Source organism: Vespula pensylvanica, chromosome 2 (genome assembly GCF_014466175.1).
Source record: "Vespula pensylvanica isolate Volc-1 chromosome 2, ASM1446617v1, whole genome shotgun sequence".
Taxonomy (NCBI): Eukaryota; Metazoa; Arthropoda; class Insecta; order Hymenoptera; family Vespidae; genus Vespula; species Vespula pensylvanica.
In genome coordinates this window covers 9,549,158-9,569,147 of record NC_057686.1, presented here as the reverse complement: position 1 = coordinate 9,569,147, position 19,990 = coordinate 9,549,158, and the positions used below count along the sequence as shown (strand labels likewise).

Sequence of the window (19,990 nt, the reverse complement as noted above, 5' to 3'; positions counted from 1 at the left end):
ACGATTGTAGTAACTCATGATGACGCTACGATCAATGAAGGAACAACTAGTAGCGGGAAATTATTGGGCGTTATGCTCTTTAATTTATGCTTTCCATTCTAAAAGACGTTCTTCGCTCGAAGAAGCATCAAATCATTTTTAGAATGCGCCGTTGCTTCCACAAGTAGTTTTTCCTCGTTCTTTTCCGCGCTCTTTCCTCCTTTCTTTTTTTTTTTTTTTTATTTTTCTTTTTTTTTCCGTTTGATGAGAGTGGCTCCTTCGTGAAGAGTCCTTTATCTTGCTGAAATTCTAAATGGAAAACTCATTCTTCGATATCATAACTCGACGATGCTTTTTTTCAAGCGTGAAGAAATTCACCGTATTTTCGAATTTATTATTAGTCGTAAGAAAGAGAGGGAAAGAAAGAGAGAGGGAGAGAGAGGGTGAAATAGACTACAAATTAATGAGACAAAAGCCGATCGAATTTACGTTCTTTAATTAGACAAACGCAATGGGGGTGATAGAATCTCGAAACGAATTCAAGTATAGCAACGTATATCGACTACCGCCGCGTCAACGGAACTTCGAAGCTGATTAGGAATTACGCTAATGAGAGGAAATTGCAGAACACAACTTGATGACGGGTACTCGATCGATATTTCGAAAATAGCGCCGAACATATGCCCGTATTTAACGATCAACATCGGTTACGTCAATTTCAACATTCTAATGTTTGTATATCTCGTATGTAAGATAAATAAATAAATAACGATAATAATAATAATAACAACAACACAACAACGATAACAATAATAATAAAGATTTGTCTTATAACGTACCGATCAACTATTAAGAATAACGTAAATAATCTACTATATTTTTGCTTCTATTTTCCTCAGTGTTAATAATCCGATATCACATAATCTGGAGAATGCTTTTCTTCTCGTCTCAGTTTTACAGTCAGGATTACAAGTCCAAAGGCGCGACATCGGTAGACGGCTGATCCGTCGTTGGCACCAACTTGAAATTGCCGCAATTCGATGACGAACGCCAAACAGACGAGTTCACTCTGAGAGGTACATCCGACCGGTTTAATCCATTAATTAGAATCGTAATCTTGGAATCAACCCTTGGATGCCCAGGGCAGGGCGTCTGCGAAAATTCCCGGATCACCTACTCGATTCGAGCTCGACTGTTGGAGAATGAGGGAGAAGGAGCGGGAGAGAGAGGGGCGAAGAGGAAGAGGGACAAAGACAGAAAAATAGAGAGAGAGAGAGAGTAAAATAGAAAGAGACAAAAAAGTGGCCGAAGAATCACCAACTGTTTGCTCTTTACTCAAGCTTCTTGTTATCGTCGATTTCCAAATATCTGACTTCGACTCACTTTTCTTAACGAACGATTCGTCCATTGATATAATTTCTCATTCGTTCGTCGATACAATCCGATTTTAACGAAGATTTTCGTCTTGGTTCTTTTTTATTATTCCACTTGAACAGTTTCGTACGATGTATTTATGTATAAGTATCGTATCTGATATACCAGCAAAACTCGCATCGGGATGAGAAAGTTCAACGGCCGGAGGCAGCAGCGCACGTTATAGGGGTAATGGCAACGTCGCGTCGCTTCGGGAACGAAAATTGACAGAATTTAAAATCCTCCGCTAGATATTAGAAACGATATTATCCTGGAAAATGTTCTGCTATCCTGACATAGCTATATTTTTAGCTACGGATGTATCTTCGTAATATATTAAAGATTTCCGTAGATTTCACGGCTGCTAAAAGTGTGTAAAAAAAAAATGGAGGGAGAGAGACGAAGTGTCTGTCTGCAACTAACGAAGAACGTGGCTCTGTAGCCCTGACCTGGACGCCCACTTCTCTACACCTTTTCTGCCGCGTAATTATCGTCTCTGACGATATTCTTGCATGTTCTATATTCTTGGTTCACGTACTGGCATAAACTAATGGCGCTGTCCTTTTTAACCTGTATACAAATGAGTCGATTGAAGAAACCTCTATATAAGAAAAGACAAAGATCTTTGGGAAAGACACCGCAAGATATCTTACGTTTGATTCGAAATAACAAGATTTATCTCGTTGCTGTGTAGAATATATATAGATCTTAGCAAGGATCTTAGGAGGCTTTGAAAAAGCTGCTTTTTCTTAACAGCAAGAAACGATTCGGATTATTCTTCTTATCTGTCCGAAGAGGGGAGATGGCGAGATTAGAAATGGTTCCTTCCGCTATCGTGTTATAATTTCGATTCACGACAGAGTCGAGCGTAGCGGGGAAAATAAGGTGAACGAACATAAGACGTAAGAAAAAGGGAACCCGCAAGACCGCAAAAGCCGACTGAAAAGTGATTCAAAGTGACACGTGAGAGCGGCTCAAGGAGGTCGTTTCCGGGTTCAGCAGCGGACACTGTTCTGACCGGTCATGGCTTCGACGACCGTTAAAACGCGACCGTTCATATGAAAAAGGCATCTTTAGGAACATACCAGACAAAGAGACCCTTTCCTCTATGAAATTCGTTTCTGTTAATTAGTTTTAATCGATCCCTCCCTCTCACTTTCTCCACGCGTTTCTTTAGTTCCTCCTTCTCGAATTCCCAGTTCCACTTTGCGGGAAAATTACGGCGCGCTTTACTTTCAAGAAAATGATTAGCAAATTTCATTTCCCTCTTTGCTTTTATTAAGCGAATCAAAGACGATTCTGCAGGAAAGACGTCCGCTCCAAATGAGAAGAAAATGAAATGGTCCAGGTAAATATGACGTGAGTAATCCGTATCGTGACTAATTCAATCGGGAGTTTCGTGAATTAGCATATGATATTAGTCATGATCGGGCTATTAGTTAACGCGTTAACGTCGTTTCGTTTACGCCGGAAGGTTTCTCTCGTCGATCGATGAATTAAGCCGCGCTAAATTTTCGATTATTATCCTCGGGCAGTTTCCATCCTTGTATCACGCACGAAGGATGCTGAAATTGTATTTTTCCGTTTTAAACGGTATTACATATTCTTAGAAAAATAAATAAATTTACGATTAGATAAAAGAGCAGACGAATATATGCATTACTTATAACATTAATGCGTGATCAAAAGTATTTTATAATATCATTCGATAATTAAATCGAGATCTGTCGATGAAACTATAAAAGAGAATCATTAGCTAATGCGTTGCTCGTGATTCACTAATGATTCGATGGTGATTCGTTCGTTAAAAGGATCCTGACGCAACTCGATGGATCAGGCTTTGCGGTCGTCTCTCATAAACATGATTGCTACGTCGAGAGAGCAGCTGTATCGAATTCCCACCCGTCTTCTGTTTCAAGTGACAAGAACGAGTAATAACGAGTCCTGCGTTAACGATTCTCTCAAAGAAATTTCCGAGTTTAACAATAAGTTCAAGCCTAAAAGCTAAAAATATCGCTTTCGCTGATAATAGAAGCTATTCTCGGTAGCGACGCGCCCATGGCCCTCCGTCCTTCAGGCTTGTCCATGATAATACACTTTGCAAAGAACGTACCTATCATCCATCAGCCATGCTTTTAACCGATCGACGTCGTAATTCGGGCCAATGAACTTCCTACCTGGCTATTATCCTAGATATTCTCCTAGTCAAAGTGAATATCGCATACGTTAACGCCTTCTTTTTCATTTTTATTCCTTTTTCTTTTTTCCAACCTTTTCGAAGATCCAATTTCACGAAACGATCGAATTATATCATTGGAAAAAATGCACTTTGTTAAGAAATTTTCATAGAACTATCAACGCGATGATGCACAAAAACGATCCTCCTAATGGGATTCGCCGTAAGATCGCGACAGAATGCAAAGAAGCTATGATTAACAAAATGGTTCTATCTTTATCGAGAATGGTCCCGCTACAAGATTCCCGTTTAATCATCGCAGTTGCTTGTAACGCCATTTTTTTCCTTCATTTCGTAAAAATTTATCATCGATCGATGACGAAGATTTACGAGTAATATATTGATTATCTTCGTAAGATGTGCGATGTATTGATAGAATCAAGGTTATTGGTCGATGAGTTGTAATGAACATATAGATAGTGTAGATGTGCACGCATGTAAATGCTTGTATACTCGTGTAAGCCCGTGCATGAGTGTGATTACCACACCGATGCCGTCCTTCGCAGTCGAGAATTTAACACATAGGTATATACCGAGTAATTTACCTAAAACTAGAAGTGTGAGTATCTCGATTACTTTAAATATATTTGATTCGATAAAGTGGGAATGGAAAATTTTGTTAGAGATTACATTTTCCGAAATATGGGAATCATTGATAATTTTTTAAATGGGGGAGGAAACTAAATTTTGTTATCCTACACAGAAGTTGGAAAATAGATCAATACTACGGGAGTGGGCACTTCCATTTCTAAGGCATTCGTTGAGCAGGTTCTGAATAACTTAATGGTTAAAGCAATCACCCAAGTTCTTGTCAATACGTAAAGCGTATCATACGTTTTCAATATGATTAACGATTAAATTTGATTGATAGATTCTCAAGCATCTCACTAGTAATAGCATTTCCCGACCGTTAAACGTTAGTAGTTATATTAATTATATTATAATACATATAATTGTAAATATTAATTATATTAATTGATTCTACATGTTTTGCAAAACAAACAAACATTTCGCGATTTAATCTACGAGGCCATAACCAAGTTTCATTAGGAGATGTAACAACAGATCTTAATTACTTTACACATATCGCAATAAAAAATCTGAAGACACTGAAGAAAAAATGTAAAGTGAAAAACAATATTTCCATAAAAAATAACGAAATAGATATGAAGTACTGCCGAACAAGGTGTTAAACAATCGGATAATGATTTAGATAATAGAATGGTGTTGAAAGCTCAAATACAGTTAAAGCAAGAAAACCATTAGTAGCGCATAGTTAAATTGAAAAACACAAAATTTTTAAAGATGTTAAATAATATATTCGAAGAAAAATTCTACATTAAATATTACTATGATTTCACAAGAATATTTACCTCAAGACATAACAGTTATGATATGAACGATATTGAAATCAATATAGTAGCAAAGAAATGTATATTTTCACATATATACAAACAGAAGTGTCACACGTTGTAAAGGGGCTACATGAAGCGACGCACATTGAAAATCTCAAATAAGAGTTGAAAAGATTTAATACTTCTAACGCATGATATTAACCTAATGAAAAATACCAAACAAGTACTATTTATGGTTACTTTGACTGCAAATATACAAATGAACCTGTTGCAGCAAACTAAGCAATCTCTACTATACATGGAAATAATCTGGAAAGTTACATCAACAAAAAAGAATAACTCAATGTCATAGGTGCCAAACATGGGCACATGGGGATATATAATTGCATATTGCTATGCGGATTCAACTTATTTGAAAGATACGCAAAAATATGTTACTAAAGAATCTAAGAAACCATTAACGGAACCAACAAAATGTGTCAACTGTAGAGAAGCTCATCCAGCCAATGCTACTTTGTGCAAAGAGTACGTAACCAGGTTGGAACTAATAACATCAAGAAACGTCTACACGGCATAAAAGAAAAACACTAAGCCATCAAAAACGCAGATCATCAAACTTACATTTAACATCGTAAACCATACTGAATTCCTCAGTATAAGTAAAATAAAGAAATACTACTAAATAAAGAAATAGGAGAACGCAATAATATATAAATATATAAAATATTTTAGGGGTTGTCAGGGAATTTAAAAATCAACTAGTGTATTATCAAACAGTAAGAGATCAATTTGAACTTTTGTTAAAATTTAAATATGAATATAATAATTTAGTTAAATGTAGCTGGAATGTTAATAGATTAAGAAAACAGATTAGGTAAGATTATAGAGTTTCTTAAATTTAAGGTTATTCAAACTAGATATAATGATAAGCTAAAATTGAAAATTAGAAATTACATATAAAATAGAAAACACAAAGATAGTATAGTGGATGATTAAGCGATATTTATTAAAAATAATATCATTCAAGAACGTATAAATAAATAATATATCACATATAAAGTACTTGTGTATAAAATTAGCAAATAAAATTCATATAGTAACGACATATCGTAACTCAAATGAAAATTTCTCATCTAAAAATTTAACAATAAGTAGAATACTTAGCATAGAACATAGGTGATAAAGTATGTTATTGATGATCTAAGTGCATATAATATAGAATTGCCATTATATCAATAACAAGGGTGAATTACTATAAATAGTAAAAAAAACAACAGATATTTCCAGAAAATCATACACTCAATATGTGCGTGATAATAATTTAAAAAAAAAAAGAGAGGGTAATCTCATAAGTGCAAAATTATACAAATGATACAAAAATTAACAATGAATGGTACAAATTCATTACTTCTTCTAAAGAAATATTAACTGTAATTAACTGTAAAGAAAACTCCGGAGATAAACAAAATCCAAAATATAAATTAGAATATATTTAAAAATCTCTGCCAAAAATTTTACGTATCTAAAAAATGCATATTTGAAATATTCATACTTTCTAATCTTGTGAAAAACAGGCAGTATCGTATTCATATTAAAATCAAGTAAAGATAAATCAGAACCTTGCAGTTATTGGTTTATCTCTTTCCTACAATGAGCAAACTATTATTAATGTATGGATAAAATTGATCAGCAATTTGGTTTTACAGAGAGACTAAAAAATAATCAGAATTATCAATGACACAAGTGTCAATTTCAATTGTAATAAAATTACAATAATGTTATTAACCCTACTGTCGTAATAAATTCTTTCTTAAATAACAGACATTCGTCCGTTGCAATTAATGATAGCATTTCTACCAAAAATAGAGTAAGAACAGATGTCTCGCAGAGACAACTATTGGAACTAATACGAGTACATATTTAAATGATATATCAATATTCGCTAATCGACGTTATTTGTAGACTATACAGCCTGTTTTACACACTTTTTTAGTGTTATTGTAGTAATCAAGCAATGCAACTACACATGAATATATGGAAAATTTTTATAATCTGGAAGATTTCTTTAAATGCAATCAAAATCCAAGTAATACTATTTACTAAAAAATATTCTGATAGTAAAATTCTACAATAACATACTAATAATAAATATCTAGCCAATCAAAGCCAATGAATATAGATAGTACCGACCAATATAGTAAAATATTTAGAAAACCACTTTGAAGCAATATCATTACACACACAAAAAGCAGATTTCTACGCAAAACCTACTCAATATTACCAAATTTGGGGCCGGTAATGTATTTCTGTGTCATTTCACCCATTTACATAGCAAAATTCGCATAAAATGTAGCCTGTTATACAAGTTTAAAAATTGCTACGAATGTTTTTAAAAAACTATATCCATCGACATTATTCAGAGCTGCTTCAGTGTAATAAACTGTTAACATTGTGATAGCTTGTACTTTATTTAGTGATCAATCCGCAAATTATAATGCTGTATCAAATAGTATCTAAATAATTTAATATTTCTACGAAAGTATCAATACAGATTTGACACTTATCATACAAATATAAATATTCCATAGGTTGTTGATACCCGTTCGAAATCTTTATAAAAGTGTCGAGACCTATTTGATACTTCTATGAACTTTTAAACACGAGCTTTTAACACGTTATTTAAACACGTCTTTTATTTGTATTGTCTCTTAAGGCACTGTTACACGTGACGAATTTACTTTAGTATTCATCGGTACTAGTAGCAGCGATTAAATTACCGCATTAAATAGTTACTATCTTATCACGCATAGCTAGTGATGGAATCTACAACGCTCCAAGTTGTTTCTTCCTTCCACTTTATTAATCATGATACATAAAAAATTACACATAATAACGTAATCTCAGCACAAATTGGAAAAGGTGCTACGTAGAAACCACCGTTACGATTGCCTTGTCACATGCAACGACTACAGTATTTGCTCACGGCGACTAGGTTACTAAGAGTAACACACTCACAGCGAGTAGAATTAAACGTGTTTAATTGAAGTTGCCAAGAGTGTTAGTAGCAACTATTTGGAATAGTAGCAACGACTGATCTGCTACATAAAATGATCGCTCGCGAGGACCCTTACAATTTCGTTCGTTAATCCCCACATTCTTCCTTTTGGTGTATCGATACATTAACACGAGTATTGATTCGGTGTAGGAACTTTTCGATTTGATATCGATTCGAAAAGTATCGGTATTGAAAATAGATGCGAAGTACCTAAATTTCAATATGCATCGATACTTTCCATTAAATACTTTGGTATTGAATTGATTGAATATCATCAATAGTATCAGTATCGATCCGATTCCTTGCTCCATTTCGTGAAAGTAGACATTCGTAAAAAGTTGACCGAAAGAATGGATAACTTAATGGTTAAAACAACTGTCTGAAAAGCGGAAGACCCAAGTTCGATTTCTCGATCCATATTCCTGCTCAATATCGACGCATGTAACGGCCCAATTTTTTTCACGAATCTTATAAAAATAGAAACTTAAAATGCGATCACAATGAACAAAAATATCGCCTTTCTATTTTTACGAATATTGTAAACGTATTTATAATATTGCTTGTTAAAGCTATTCTGTTTAAGTAGTCAATTGTTATATCTAAATAGTAAGGTCAATTTGTACTTAATGTGTATTACAATTTTAATATATTTCTAAAAAACCATATTTTAATATCATCGTTATAAATTATAGTATGTTGGTAAAAAATATGTGGATACATAACGCTTTACTTTGCTTTATTTTATCTTACCAAATACATTATAACGTTGAATTAATTATAAACTCGATGCAAGAAAATCTATTATAGCGATAAACTTTGAAAACTGATATTTTCATTTATTGTGTTAACAATAACATCACATTTAGGATCTTTTGAATTTGTCTTAATCTGCTTTATAACTATTTGTATAGGAAATAAAAAATTGAATTCCATTTAAAGAAACTAGAAATATTATATCTCGGAAAATTTTAGATATAATCTTAGATTCTCTGTTTATCAGACCCTTTGAGTCAACCATGAAACCTCAGAAAACTTGTTTTTATTGTTACAAGTAATCGAAATATTATTTTATTCAATTTTAGGTAACTTATTCGGTGATTAAATAGGTAACGATATATGCGACTATATCGAGAATAAAATATAAAGAATATTAGATCATCTATATCTCTACGATATACGTAAGTACGTTTATGATGAACTTCGCAAAGCACATGAAATCGTACTTCTCTTTCGTAGGATGTAACGATAGCGTTTGAACAGCTTCGTGCGACACGCGATTTACATATTTGAAAATTAAAGAAGAAAGAAAATTCTTGTCCCCTATACGATTAGTTCATAACAATAACATTGTCTGCGTTAACAACCCGTTAGTATAAGGGCAAGGGGCTTCAAAGCGGGACCACGTTTTTGTGCAAAAGAGTACGGATTTAAATAATCTCATCGCGAGTTTCGCGATCACGATCTAGGTTTGTGGAACTCTGAGTTCCGCATTTAATGAAACCAACGACGTTGTTATCAACGATCCAATGTAAATTCTGTTAAGTCTCAGCGCGTGCTCGTTCATGAAGCATACGAGAAAGGGAGAAAAGGGAGGGAAAGAACGAACTCGATGAATCCAAGGATTACTTATACAAATTAATTCTGAAAGTGCAAACTATTCGTGCTTCTTATCTCCCGTCGTCGTCGTCGTTGTCGTCTCAGCTTCGACTTAATGAAGCTCTTTTTGCTTTTTTCTTGCATAAGTAATAAAAGTTCTGACCTTAATGCAACGTAAAACTCACTTTCGGCTAGCTGTTAACTAGCACCAACGATTCTTTGTACTTGTGCTTTGTCCAGCAGAAAAAGATAAATAAGTATTTAAAATGTTACGACTATCGGAAAATCTGCAGAATTGTCTTCGTCTCGAAAGATTTCGTCGGAAATAAAAGATATAAGACAAATATAGTTTGTTCGAACGATCGAAGATGAAAGCTTCGCCGGATTTCCTTCGTAGCGTTGGACGTCTGGCGAGTTCAAGGTCAAACGTAAGCCCTTCCATATAGACGATGTCTTTCCCATATCTTTCCGAACCTTCGAAGACCCACGTTCGACCTCGACGGTGACAGTTATTCAATCTCGACAAAGATAACGAGTTTTTCGCGAGCTTTGTACGGACGAAGGAAAAAGAAAAAAGAAGAAGCAGAAAGAACCATGATTCTGCTTTTACGTTAATCGATTTCTTTCAGTAGACATTTAATGCGAGCTTATAGAGACTCAGAAAAAACTAAAGTCAGAAAGAATCAAAAAAAAAAAAAAAAAAAAAAAAAAAGATAGGATCCATAAAACGTCGAATTACCTAATTCTATATCCGTTTCGTTTGGATTTGCTTCATAATAAATTTTATACTCGATAAAAGAAAAAAATGTAGAAAAATTCTGTAAAAATGGCGCTATCGAAAATGTTCTTATCGCAAAACAACTTTAAGGCATTATAAAGATGTTATTTCGATATCGCATTTTATCATCTAGATAATAAACTTTCCTTAGGATCCGAGGAAGACAACTTAAAAGTTAAGGTCGATCGACGAGTCGGTCGAAACTGCGACGATAAGAGTTAGCAAGGTGCAGTCTTGAGAAATTCCTTTTTCCAAGAAGGACATGATGCGTTGTTAAGTGCAAATGCACGTAAATATCCTTCTTGCAAAGTTGTCGCTTACAACGTAGTCACTTAGAAGGGAGCTCCACTCGTGGTCTTGCGGCTTTAGTTTAGTACAGCCTAGTCTACGTTCTTGCCAGCTATATTCCGCGATATGACAAATTATGCCATATAGAGCCGTAGACTGTCTTTTCGCGCTAAAAGGATTCTTTCGCTTTCAAAAGAAGAAGAAAGAACTTCCAAACTGAACGTAGTAAATCAGATTCTCTTAGATATACCCGCTCCATGCGCTTGGATTACATTCTTTTTGTTTGTCTCTTTTCCTTCTTCAATCGTATGGTTTTAGATCATTAAAAAGGGTATATCTGAGTTACTAGGTACTCCTTTCTCTGCCTATCAAGTGTAATCGACCGTCTTTCTTCGGTGAAAATTGCGAGGTTAAAATGAATACATACGAACCAAATAAACGTTCGTCGTATTGCGACACGTAGTAAAATGTATTTTTGGAAGGAAAGTGGGTTTTCAGGTCTTTCGATGCAGACACCACTCGTGGTCACCTCTTTCCGCCCGATTTTTCTCTTTCTATTAAAAATTTATACGTGCTTCAAAATGATGAATTTTCATCGCCGTTACCCTAATCCATAATCAGAGGAAGAGGGAAAGGGTAGAAGGGAGGAATAGAGTGATCTTTTCTTGATACTCTGCAAATTCTACATACGACCCCAGTAACGAACCAATAGCATTATTATCAATTTATAAGGAAATTCAGTGTAGAAGGAGGTATGAATACTTAGAAAGTTTACCAGGTTGCTCGATCATAGACCGTATAAATAGAAGAACAGTTCGTTAGGTCTGGAAGGATAACAGGGAATGGGGTAAACTCGTAATCGAGAATCTAGTATGAACTCGAGAATAACGTCAAGAGAAGATCGGGAAAGAGAAGGGAGGGAGGATGAAGAACATCGGTGATACATGAAGAGAATTGCCGGATTTCAAGCGGTGAATGTTTGATTCGATCGAGGCCGGGCCGCTGCTCTTCTCCTTTCGTTTAAACAATGCTAATTAGAGAGCGGAAAGGGTAATGGAGAAGGTTGTCTCTTAAAGGACAGGAGACCCGTTCCGGTGGCTTTGACTAGGAACCAGTTTGACGCGTCACATGAAGCTTTCATCAACTAACTCGATTTTGATCGTTAACGATTCTTGCTTGTTGACTGGCGTCGCGCGTCTCGATCTATCTTTTCTGTTAGCTTTAACGAGTATCTGGCGTTGATTACAAGGTCGTCGATGACCTCGTTTGTTCGAAGGGAAGCTTTTGATTTTTATCTCAAGGAAAAGAGAAAGATGAAAACTTTGTGGAACGAATGTGAATACATTGATGATATATCTGTAGGATTCGTGAAAAAAACTTGGGCCGTAGGGATTCGAAAAACTGGGTCTTCCGCTTTTCAAGGGGCTACTCTAAGAAATAAGCTATTCAGGCCCTTCGGTCAACCTTTCCACGAATGCCTACTTGTATAAAATGGAAGTGCTCGCTCTCACACATATTCGACCCGAATGTTCTTTAAACGTCTTTACATCTTTACATCTGAAACTTTTTGAAGACGTTGAACCGTTAAAGTCGTCTCTTGTCAGTTCCCTAAGCTGCCCTACGTTCGCGTCGCTTCCGACATCGTTTCATATTTATAAATTCTTTTTCGATTAATTTTTCTTGTGTTACTACATAATTTCCGAATATGCAACGATGCTAATCATCTCCAATCTTACTTCTGACACCAAACTGTAAGATACGTGAAAAAAGTTGAACCGTCAGATAGTCTAAACCCGGTCTCGAATCTGGGTTTTCCGCTTCCCAAGCGACTGTTTCGACCATCGAGGTATACAGACCCTTGGACCAATTTCTTCAGGAATGACTATTAGTATGAAATGGAGGTGCTCGCTATCATATATCAAATATATTTTAGATTACATATTACATTGCAAACTGCTTCGTCATAAAACTGATAAATAAGAAATTATTTATGCGTACGTACATACATAACATATATTGTTTACGATTGATTCAGTAAACATTCAATAAGCCTCCTTTAATCATATCAATACCAAACGTACGAAAACAAACGAATTCACAAAATAAATATTGTTGTTCCTGTGAGCTAGGTTTATTCTTTCGCACTACGATTTATTGGATAGGTAACAATAAAGAAGGATGAGAATGAAGAAGTTTTCATAAATTATCGGCTTTACGGATTCCGTTTCTGTTCTCTATTTTTCCTTCGCTATTCATACGTTTATCGACATTCGAAGGTCTTGTTCTCTGCGCTTGGAAAATCTATCGAAACAAGAACGTAATCGAAAATTACATTTACAGAAGTACTTAGGGTAAAGTGTGCAGTGTGGTACATTTGCAAAGCAGAAAGGTGCGAGGTTTGCCCGAACGCCGGGTAGAAGGGTGAGTTGCTTTGGCTTACCAGACTCATGCCAACTCACTCGCCAATGGAATACCTACTCGAAGTGCGTATGCGCTTAAACAAAGAGGAAAGGGCTCGCGAAAGGTCCGAGAAGGTAAATAAGCGAACCCATAGCCTCGCCCTTGGTCTGCGCGAAAATCAGCGCTGCGTTAACTCTTGATGACTCTCGATGATCGAAACTGCCCAAAGCGTTAATTAAACTAAAGGTAGTTTCGCGAATTTTCAATAGATGCTCGATTCAATTTCCCTGCAGTTACGACCTCGTATTCTATTGTTTTTGCACTCACACTATTCCATCTTGTTTATTCTTTGCTTTTTACAGACAACATCGAAAGATTTGATTTATTTCAATATTATTATCAAAACGTCATTCATCGTGGCTAATCGATCATACGAGGTGTAAAAGGTTCGACACAAAGGAAAGATATCATCGACGCGAGAACGTGCTCGTTGAAATCGGCTTGAAAACGATAAGCTTGTCGGACTTATCCTTTCATTCTCCAAACAAAAAAGTCTCTATGAAGCGAAACGCGAATACTTTCTCTCGGACGAATCAGAAAATTAACCGGCTACAACTACATATCGATATAGATCTTCTTTGATGCGTAATACTAACGCAGTAGTCGCGATTTTATTCCCGACGTCGCCCCGTCGCAAATGAGCGTTCAAAAAATTGATTAACCACGGAAAAGTTAGCGTTGTACGATCTATGAAAAGTCATCTGTATCTTTTTTCAAAACTTTTGTCCAGTTTCTCATCGAGACGTATCTTACGAGAAATGTGTCGAAAGTGATCTGTCAAGAGTAATTTGAAAAGTTGCGTTTAAGCTAATTAACTCTTCTGAAAATGTATTTCACCGATCGAATCCCATATTTTCTCTGGTAGTCTCGATTGGAAAAGTTAGATGAGCACTCGACTCGTCGGAAAAAACATTTCTTTCGAGCACTCTTCTCCTTTAGCACTCGATATGTGTACGCTCGCTTCAAAACCTACCATGTCTATAGTCCGATCTGTATCCTGGGTCAAAAAAAATATATTTTACGAACGTACACGCTTTCAACGCAATTACTCGAGTTTTCGTATCGGAACGTTTTCAAAAAGTCACTAGAGATCGGAAAATTCATATTTCGTTAAAGAGTCATGTTTTTATTTCGCGCCTCGTCGTAAAAATTCTATAAAAGTTTAACGCATTTGATAACAAAACCTTTTATACAAAACGTTCCGTCTTTATAATAGACGAAAAATACCTGTCTCTTCGCAGATTTTATATAAAAAAATAGATCAATTTCTTTTGTCCGAGAAGAAACAACAAGACTTTTAAACGATTATCAAGAAGAAAAATTCATTTATTTGATCCGAAACTTTCTGGTGAATAACGAGCAATCGTTGAATCGATGTCGAACATCGCGAAAAGAGCTCGTGTGAACGATCGAAGGGTCGATTGTTAAGTTAGATTCATCGTTAGAGAAGGTCGAAAAGTCGGCTAACGAGAGAACGCGAAAACCGTTGAAATAACTCGGTCCATCGTAGCATATGGCATGCGATGCGTAGTGTCTTCGCAACTACCTCGATGCATCGATTACCACATCCGTCCTTTTATTCTACCTTCGTTTGCAACGTATTATGTTTATCAGTAAATTCTATGAAAACTCATGATCTTATTGAAATATTTTTCGTTCGACAAGCATTAACAACCTCGCATAAAAATTTTTCAAAGCACACTTTGTCAATAAATTTATTTTCTAAATCGGAACATGTTAGTAATATTCGTAATGTAATAATATTAATATTTTTCATTCGACGAGTTATTAACAACCTCGCACAACCATTTTTCAAAGCATACCTTGCCAATAAACTTAATTTATTTAAGTAATTGCACTACTTGCTTAATTATTTTTCGCGCGATTTCTTTGAGTCCATTAAGAGAAGAGAGAAGGAATTGTTTATCGGGCTTTTCAGCTAACGTTAACATAATTTACCTCTCGGTGCCAGATAATGGCCGCAATCGCTTATAAATATTCAGAAATTCCGTCGTAACTCGGCTCTTACGTGGAAACTTGAACGTCGAGTATTACAAAATACATTCGCGGTCGGTGTGAATGAAAACGGAATCAATGCCGCGAGCGTTTCAAACGACCGAGCAACTCTGCCATGTATGATTCATAAGAATCGTTCGTTCGAAGGCTAAAGCAAATGCGAAGGAAAGAATAAACGTTAAAATGGCAGACAAAAAATCGATCGAAATGAATCGAACAAGTGCTTATCAGCTGTCTAAATCGACAAATTTTATTTAGGATGCACAGAGGATAGCGTTGAGATACGTATGCGTGCTCGAAACCATCTCCTCTTTACTCCTCCCTTCTCTGACGTTTAGCAACTTACAGTAGCGACCGTATCGATTATTCCGTGACCCTGTTTGAGAGGTAGATATCGAGTTTCTCCATGGCACGCATATCGGTGTTATATCTATCGCACAGATTTGACACATATGAGATGGACCACGTTCTGTTCAACGACCAACTCTGTCTCTCGATTGCTCGAGAAGACTAGAGATCGATGCGATTGATACGATCTATACAGACGTGAGTCATCGTACTTTATCTTCAAACGCTATTATCTTATCTATAATAAAATATCTCGGACAATACGTACTACGTTCTAGTAGTAGAATAACGAAATAGAAAATAGAAAATAGTTTAAAAATAAACGTTCATTGAGGGAAAGGACGAAAATGGCGACGGAAGTCCGAAAAAGAATGCTTCTTCTCGGTTTTCCATGAAACACAAGCAGGGGTAGAAGAAGAGGTCGTTGCGGTTGAGTTGCGTCGGGTGAGACGTCCTTTTTAACCCACCTCGCTTCGGACCAATTATAATCTTGAATTATAAATCGAGCATAACGAGCCTGACACAGCAAGCTATTCCGAGCTATTTAAAAAGCCGAGCGCACGCGAGAACGAACGACGTAAGAGCTCACGAGAGTCGCCTTTCGGCGGGAGATTTCGTTGACTGCAGTCGAGCCGAGGGTGAACTTGGCGCATTCTAGGTTCGCGCACACTAGGACAACGGCTCGTCGTGCGTCCCCTCGCCTTCCATTCTAACCGTGTGCCTCCTTTCCTTTGTTTTTTTAGCCTTCGCGAACATATTTTGCCCTAGGCAAACTTCCTACGAAAGCCTGGGCTGTATGTACGTACGTATGTACGAACCTCCTGCAATTGACTGTTTTATCCCTTTTTTCTTCTTTTCTTCTGTTACGCTCTTTCTTTCCTTCTCACCCTTTTGTACGATCCACGTGAAGCACGACAGTTGTGGCTCAAACCATTGAAATTTATGCGCTACTCGGAACTTGCAAACAGTCGTACCCCGATCAGAAATTCGAAAAAAAAATATCCTTTGCAACGTGTGAACAGTAAGAGTTTTTCTTCGGAAAGAAAAAAAAAAAGTATTTACGCAAACTTACGTGATTTTTGCCTCATTTCGATTCGATCAAGCGGAATTAAATAACGTCGATTAACGCAGCAGGTCGGGTAAAAGTTCCAGATAAAACTGGGGCTGCCTCGTAACGAAGTTTGCTAAACGATGCTCCTCTCCCTTTCGCTCCTGGAAAGGCTACCCTACGTTACGACCAATCTCTCTGCGCAATCCAATTCTCGTCATCGTCGACATTTCGAACCAATTTAATAAGCTTACTGAAAAAATCAACAATTCAAATAAACAATAACGAATGAATTTCGAAAAGTACGGAATTTTTTATCAGAGAGACGAACTAATAATGAATAGACAGTGACGCCGACTCTGTATAATGAGCTCTTTACATCGAAGGAAGCTAAAGAATAGAGTTACAACGTGCATATGGCGAGGGAAGAAAATAAGTCCGCCTTTACCAAGAAGACAGTCACATTAGCGGACGTCGAGGGGAACAAAATAATTAATCTGCTAACGTACGCGTAGCTAACATCATAAAGACGTCCTTACGAGGATTCAATGTCAAATAAATGAAGAATAAAATGAAACGCGAAGAGACACTGTGTCTCCTGATGGGTATGTTTAATCTTTTGTTAGGAATCACGTTGAGGAAATTAAGAAAATGTAGCTGTATATTTTCGGAAACAAAATGGCAGATGGCGAAACATTCGGATTGGCGACGATCGAGCGTTAGAAGTCGCATAATCTCTATAGAATCGAACGTTACGTTTGTTCCAGAGGTGACGATGTACAACGATCGATCGAGCTACTGGACAAAGTGCTCTCAGAGTACGACGAGCACGAGGCAGAAAGCGAAGTCGGTAGTGGCGGCGGCAGTGGCGGTGGCGGTGGCGGTGGCGGCGGTGGCGGTGGCGGCGGCGGCGGCGTCGGTGGCGGCGGTAGCGGAGGTGGCAGCAGTGGAGGTGGTGCTGCTGGAGACGAAGTCGTCAGCGACGGAAGAGGTGAGGATATCGTCGGCGGTTTCCTCGGAGGTTGTGGCAGCAGTACGGAACCCAGTATTGGCCTCACGCCCGACGACGAGAGTCCGTCTTTAGGTACTATGGAACATGATTCCTTCCTTCTCTTTTCGTTCCTCAACCCTTCTTTTCTACACTCTGCCTTTTTGTCTGCCACATTGACTCGTCTGACTTGTACGGATTGCGAAAAGAACAATGTCATATTCTCGTTTAAGCATTGATTTTATTTTACTTTTTTGATAATTACTCCATTTTTTTTTTTTTTTTTTTTTTTTTTTTTTAATTATCTAGAAAACGTTGAAATAAGAATACGGATTGTGTAATGGTACATAATCGTCATTTAAAAATTTTAAATAACTCGAGTGATCTTTCGTATATACATAATCCGATAATTCTCAAATCCGTCGAATAGAATATTTTTTCTTTTTCTTATTTTTCGAAACAATAGGTCATTAAATTTATTCACAGCCGCCTTGCTCGTTAACATGCATACATGGGAAGAGCCAGGAAACTACATAATGCTTATCTTCTTGCGCTTGTTTAATCAATTTCTACAGAATAAGCTTTATACGTACGTCATAAGCCAATACAATAATAACGAGGTATTATTAATCGCATGGAACCGTTAACAAGGATCTATTAACTTCTAGGAGGGCTATTTACAGTTTAGCTTGAATCTCTTCGTGAATTGTCATATCAAACCGATCGAGAGATGTCGACGTGTAACGAAAAGGACCAGAAAAATTCGTATGGTATTTTTATCGAGCAAAAAATAATTATATAAATTCCTTTGAAATTACAAGGTTACCGAAAACTCGCGATATCATTTTTGAAGTTTTTTATGTTATAATCCGTTTAAAAAATAAGATGTTAAAACTATACAGGATCGAGAAGATTGAATATGTTTTCTTGTTTTCTTCTCGATAGGACATCAATCGGAGGACGACGGTTACATGAGTATGAATGGACGGAAAGCGAAAATGGCATTGGTAGCATTACGTCCTGTTCCGGATTGCCCGGAGCCACAAGACTCGGCGGGATTACCATCCCAGGAATTCCCTCCGCCCCCTGAAGAGGCAGAACGCATCATTTCGACTCTTTTACCGATGTAAGTTCGGCTACGCAATCACCTATAGTTCTCCGCCAATACGATAATTAATTGAAAACAATTTTGATTCGCGTTGAATTTATCTTTCTTTCTTTTCTGCCCTTTACAATTTACGAAGAATCGTTGTGAAAAAATGTTTTTGCTACCGATGTAAGCAGTTATTTAATTTAACTGTTGAAAGCATCGAGTTCTTATTTTTATGACAAGAAGAAGAATGGTACTTTTCTCAGGAGTTTATTTTAGTACTTCTTTTCTAGTTGCTTATTCATGCTCGTATCGGATCGAAAGTATCCTTCTTTTCGAACTTTGACCACTAAAGTCAAACCGGAATATACCTGAAGTAAGTTTGGTTAGGAAAATTTAACTTTCCTTAAATTTACTTTCTCGAGAACTTTGATTGTATTCACCGACTTTCGAGGTAAGACCTTGGATGGCAATTTAAGAAATCAGCGTAATTATTCTTCTCTTCCACGTGACATAAATGGAGATTATCAGTCCTCTTGATACATCCTCGCGATGGTGTTAACAATTTCTAACACTATCTTTATCTTCAATTTTTAGCAATTTTACGTTTATCCAAAAAGATTAATCGAAGCTTTCTCTTACCTTTGAATGCGATTCTGAAATTTTACTCGAACGGAACAATACTTACCAAGTTGCTTCCGTTTGAAGCGGGAAGTAAAAAGAAAAAGGAGCACGAGGACGAAGTTTTTCGTTCGCGAGCGATTTTCTCCTTCCATTCTGTCTGTCTCTCTCTCTCTCTCCCTATCTATCTATCTATCTCTCTCTCTCACTCTCTCTCTCTCTCTCTCCCTCTCTCTCTCCCTTTCTCTCTCAATTTCTCTCTCCGCCTGTCTATCTTCTTGGTGCGCTCGACACGTTGGCCGAGATTTTCTCGAATTTCCTCGACAGTAAACGTTCCAACGCTTGTATCCGGAGTGTCGTAACGATCGAGGCGAAAACGAAGAGCGAGAGAGGAAGGAAAATATCGGAAAACACGTTCGAGTATACTTTGACTATGCACAATTCTTCTTTTCTTCGTGGAAAAGCTTGACTCGATGAAAAAAAGAAATTCATCGACGCCGGCGCCGAAGTCAGTATCGACGTTAATACTGACTCCAATAGCAAGATGCTCTTCCTTCGACCCGTCGATCCTAATCACCGCGTTTCGTGCCTGTTACTCACTCTTCGTCAAGAAACTTGGCCACCTACCCACCTACCTTTTAGGAGCTTTTTCATCGTCTACTCTATTCCTTTCAACCTAAAAAAGAATTTTTTGATACTTTCTTTCTAGTAAATCGCGC

General features: G+C 36.9%; 1 protein-coding gene across 7 annotated transcripts in view; it reads left to right on the top strand.

The window, feature by feature from the left end:
- Window positions 1-19,990, top strand: part of LOC122638069 — a 100,487-nt gene that overhangs the window by 58,495 nt on the left and 22,002 nt on the right. For 6 of the 7 annotated variants that reach the window (XM_043830714.1, XM_043830713.1, XM_043830715.1 and 3 more), the window contains 2 exons: window positions 17,340-17,656; window positions 18,506-18,686. In XM_043830714.1, the coding sequence (XP_043686649.1) occupies window positions 17,340-17,656; window positions 18,506-18,686 (498 nt within the window). The remainder of the gene's footprint in view (window positions 1-17,339; window positions 17,657-18,505; window positions 18,687-19,990) is intronic. The other variant, XM_043830716.1, reaches the window with a different exon arrangement.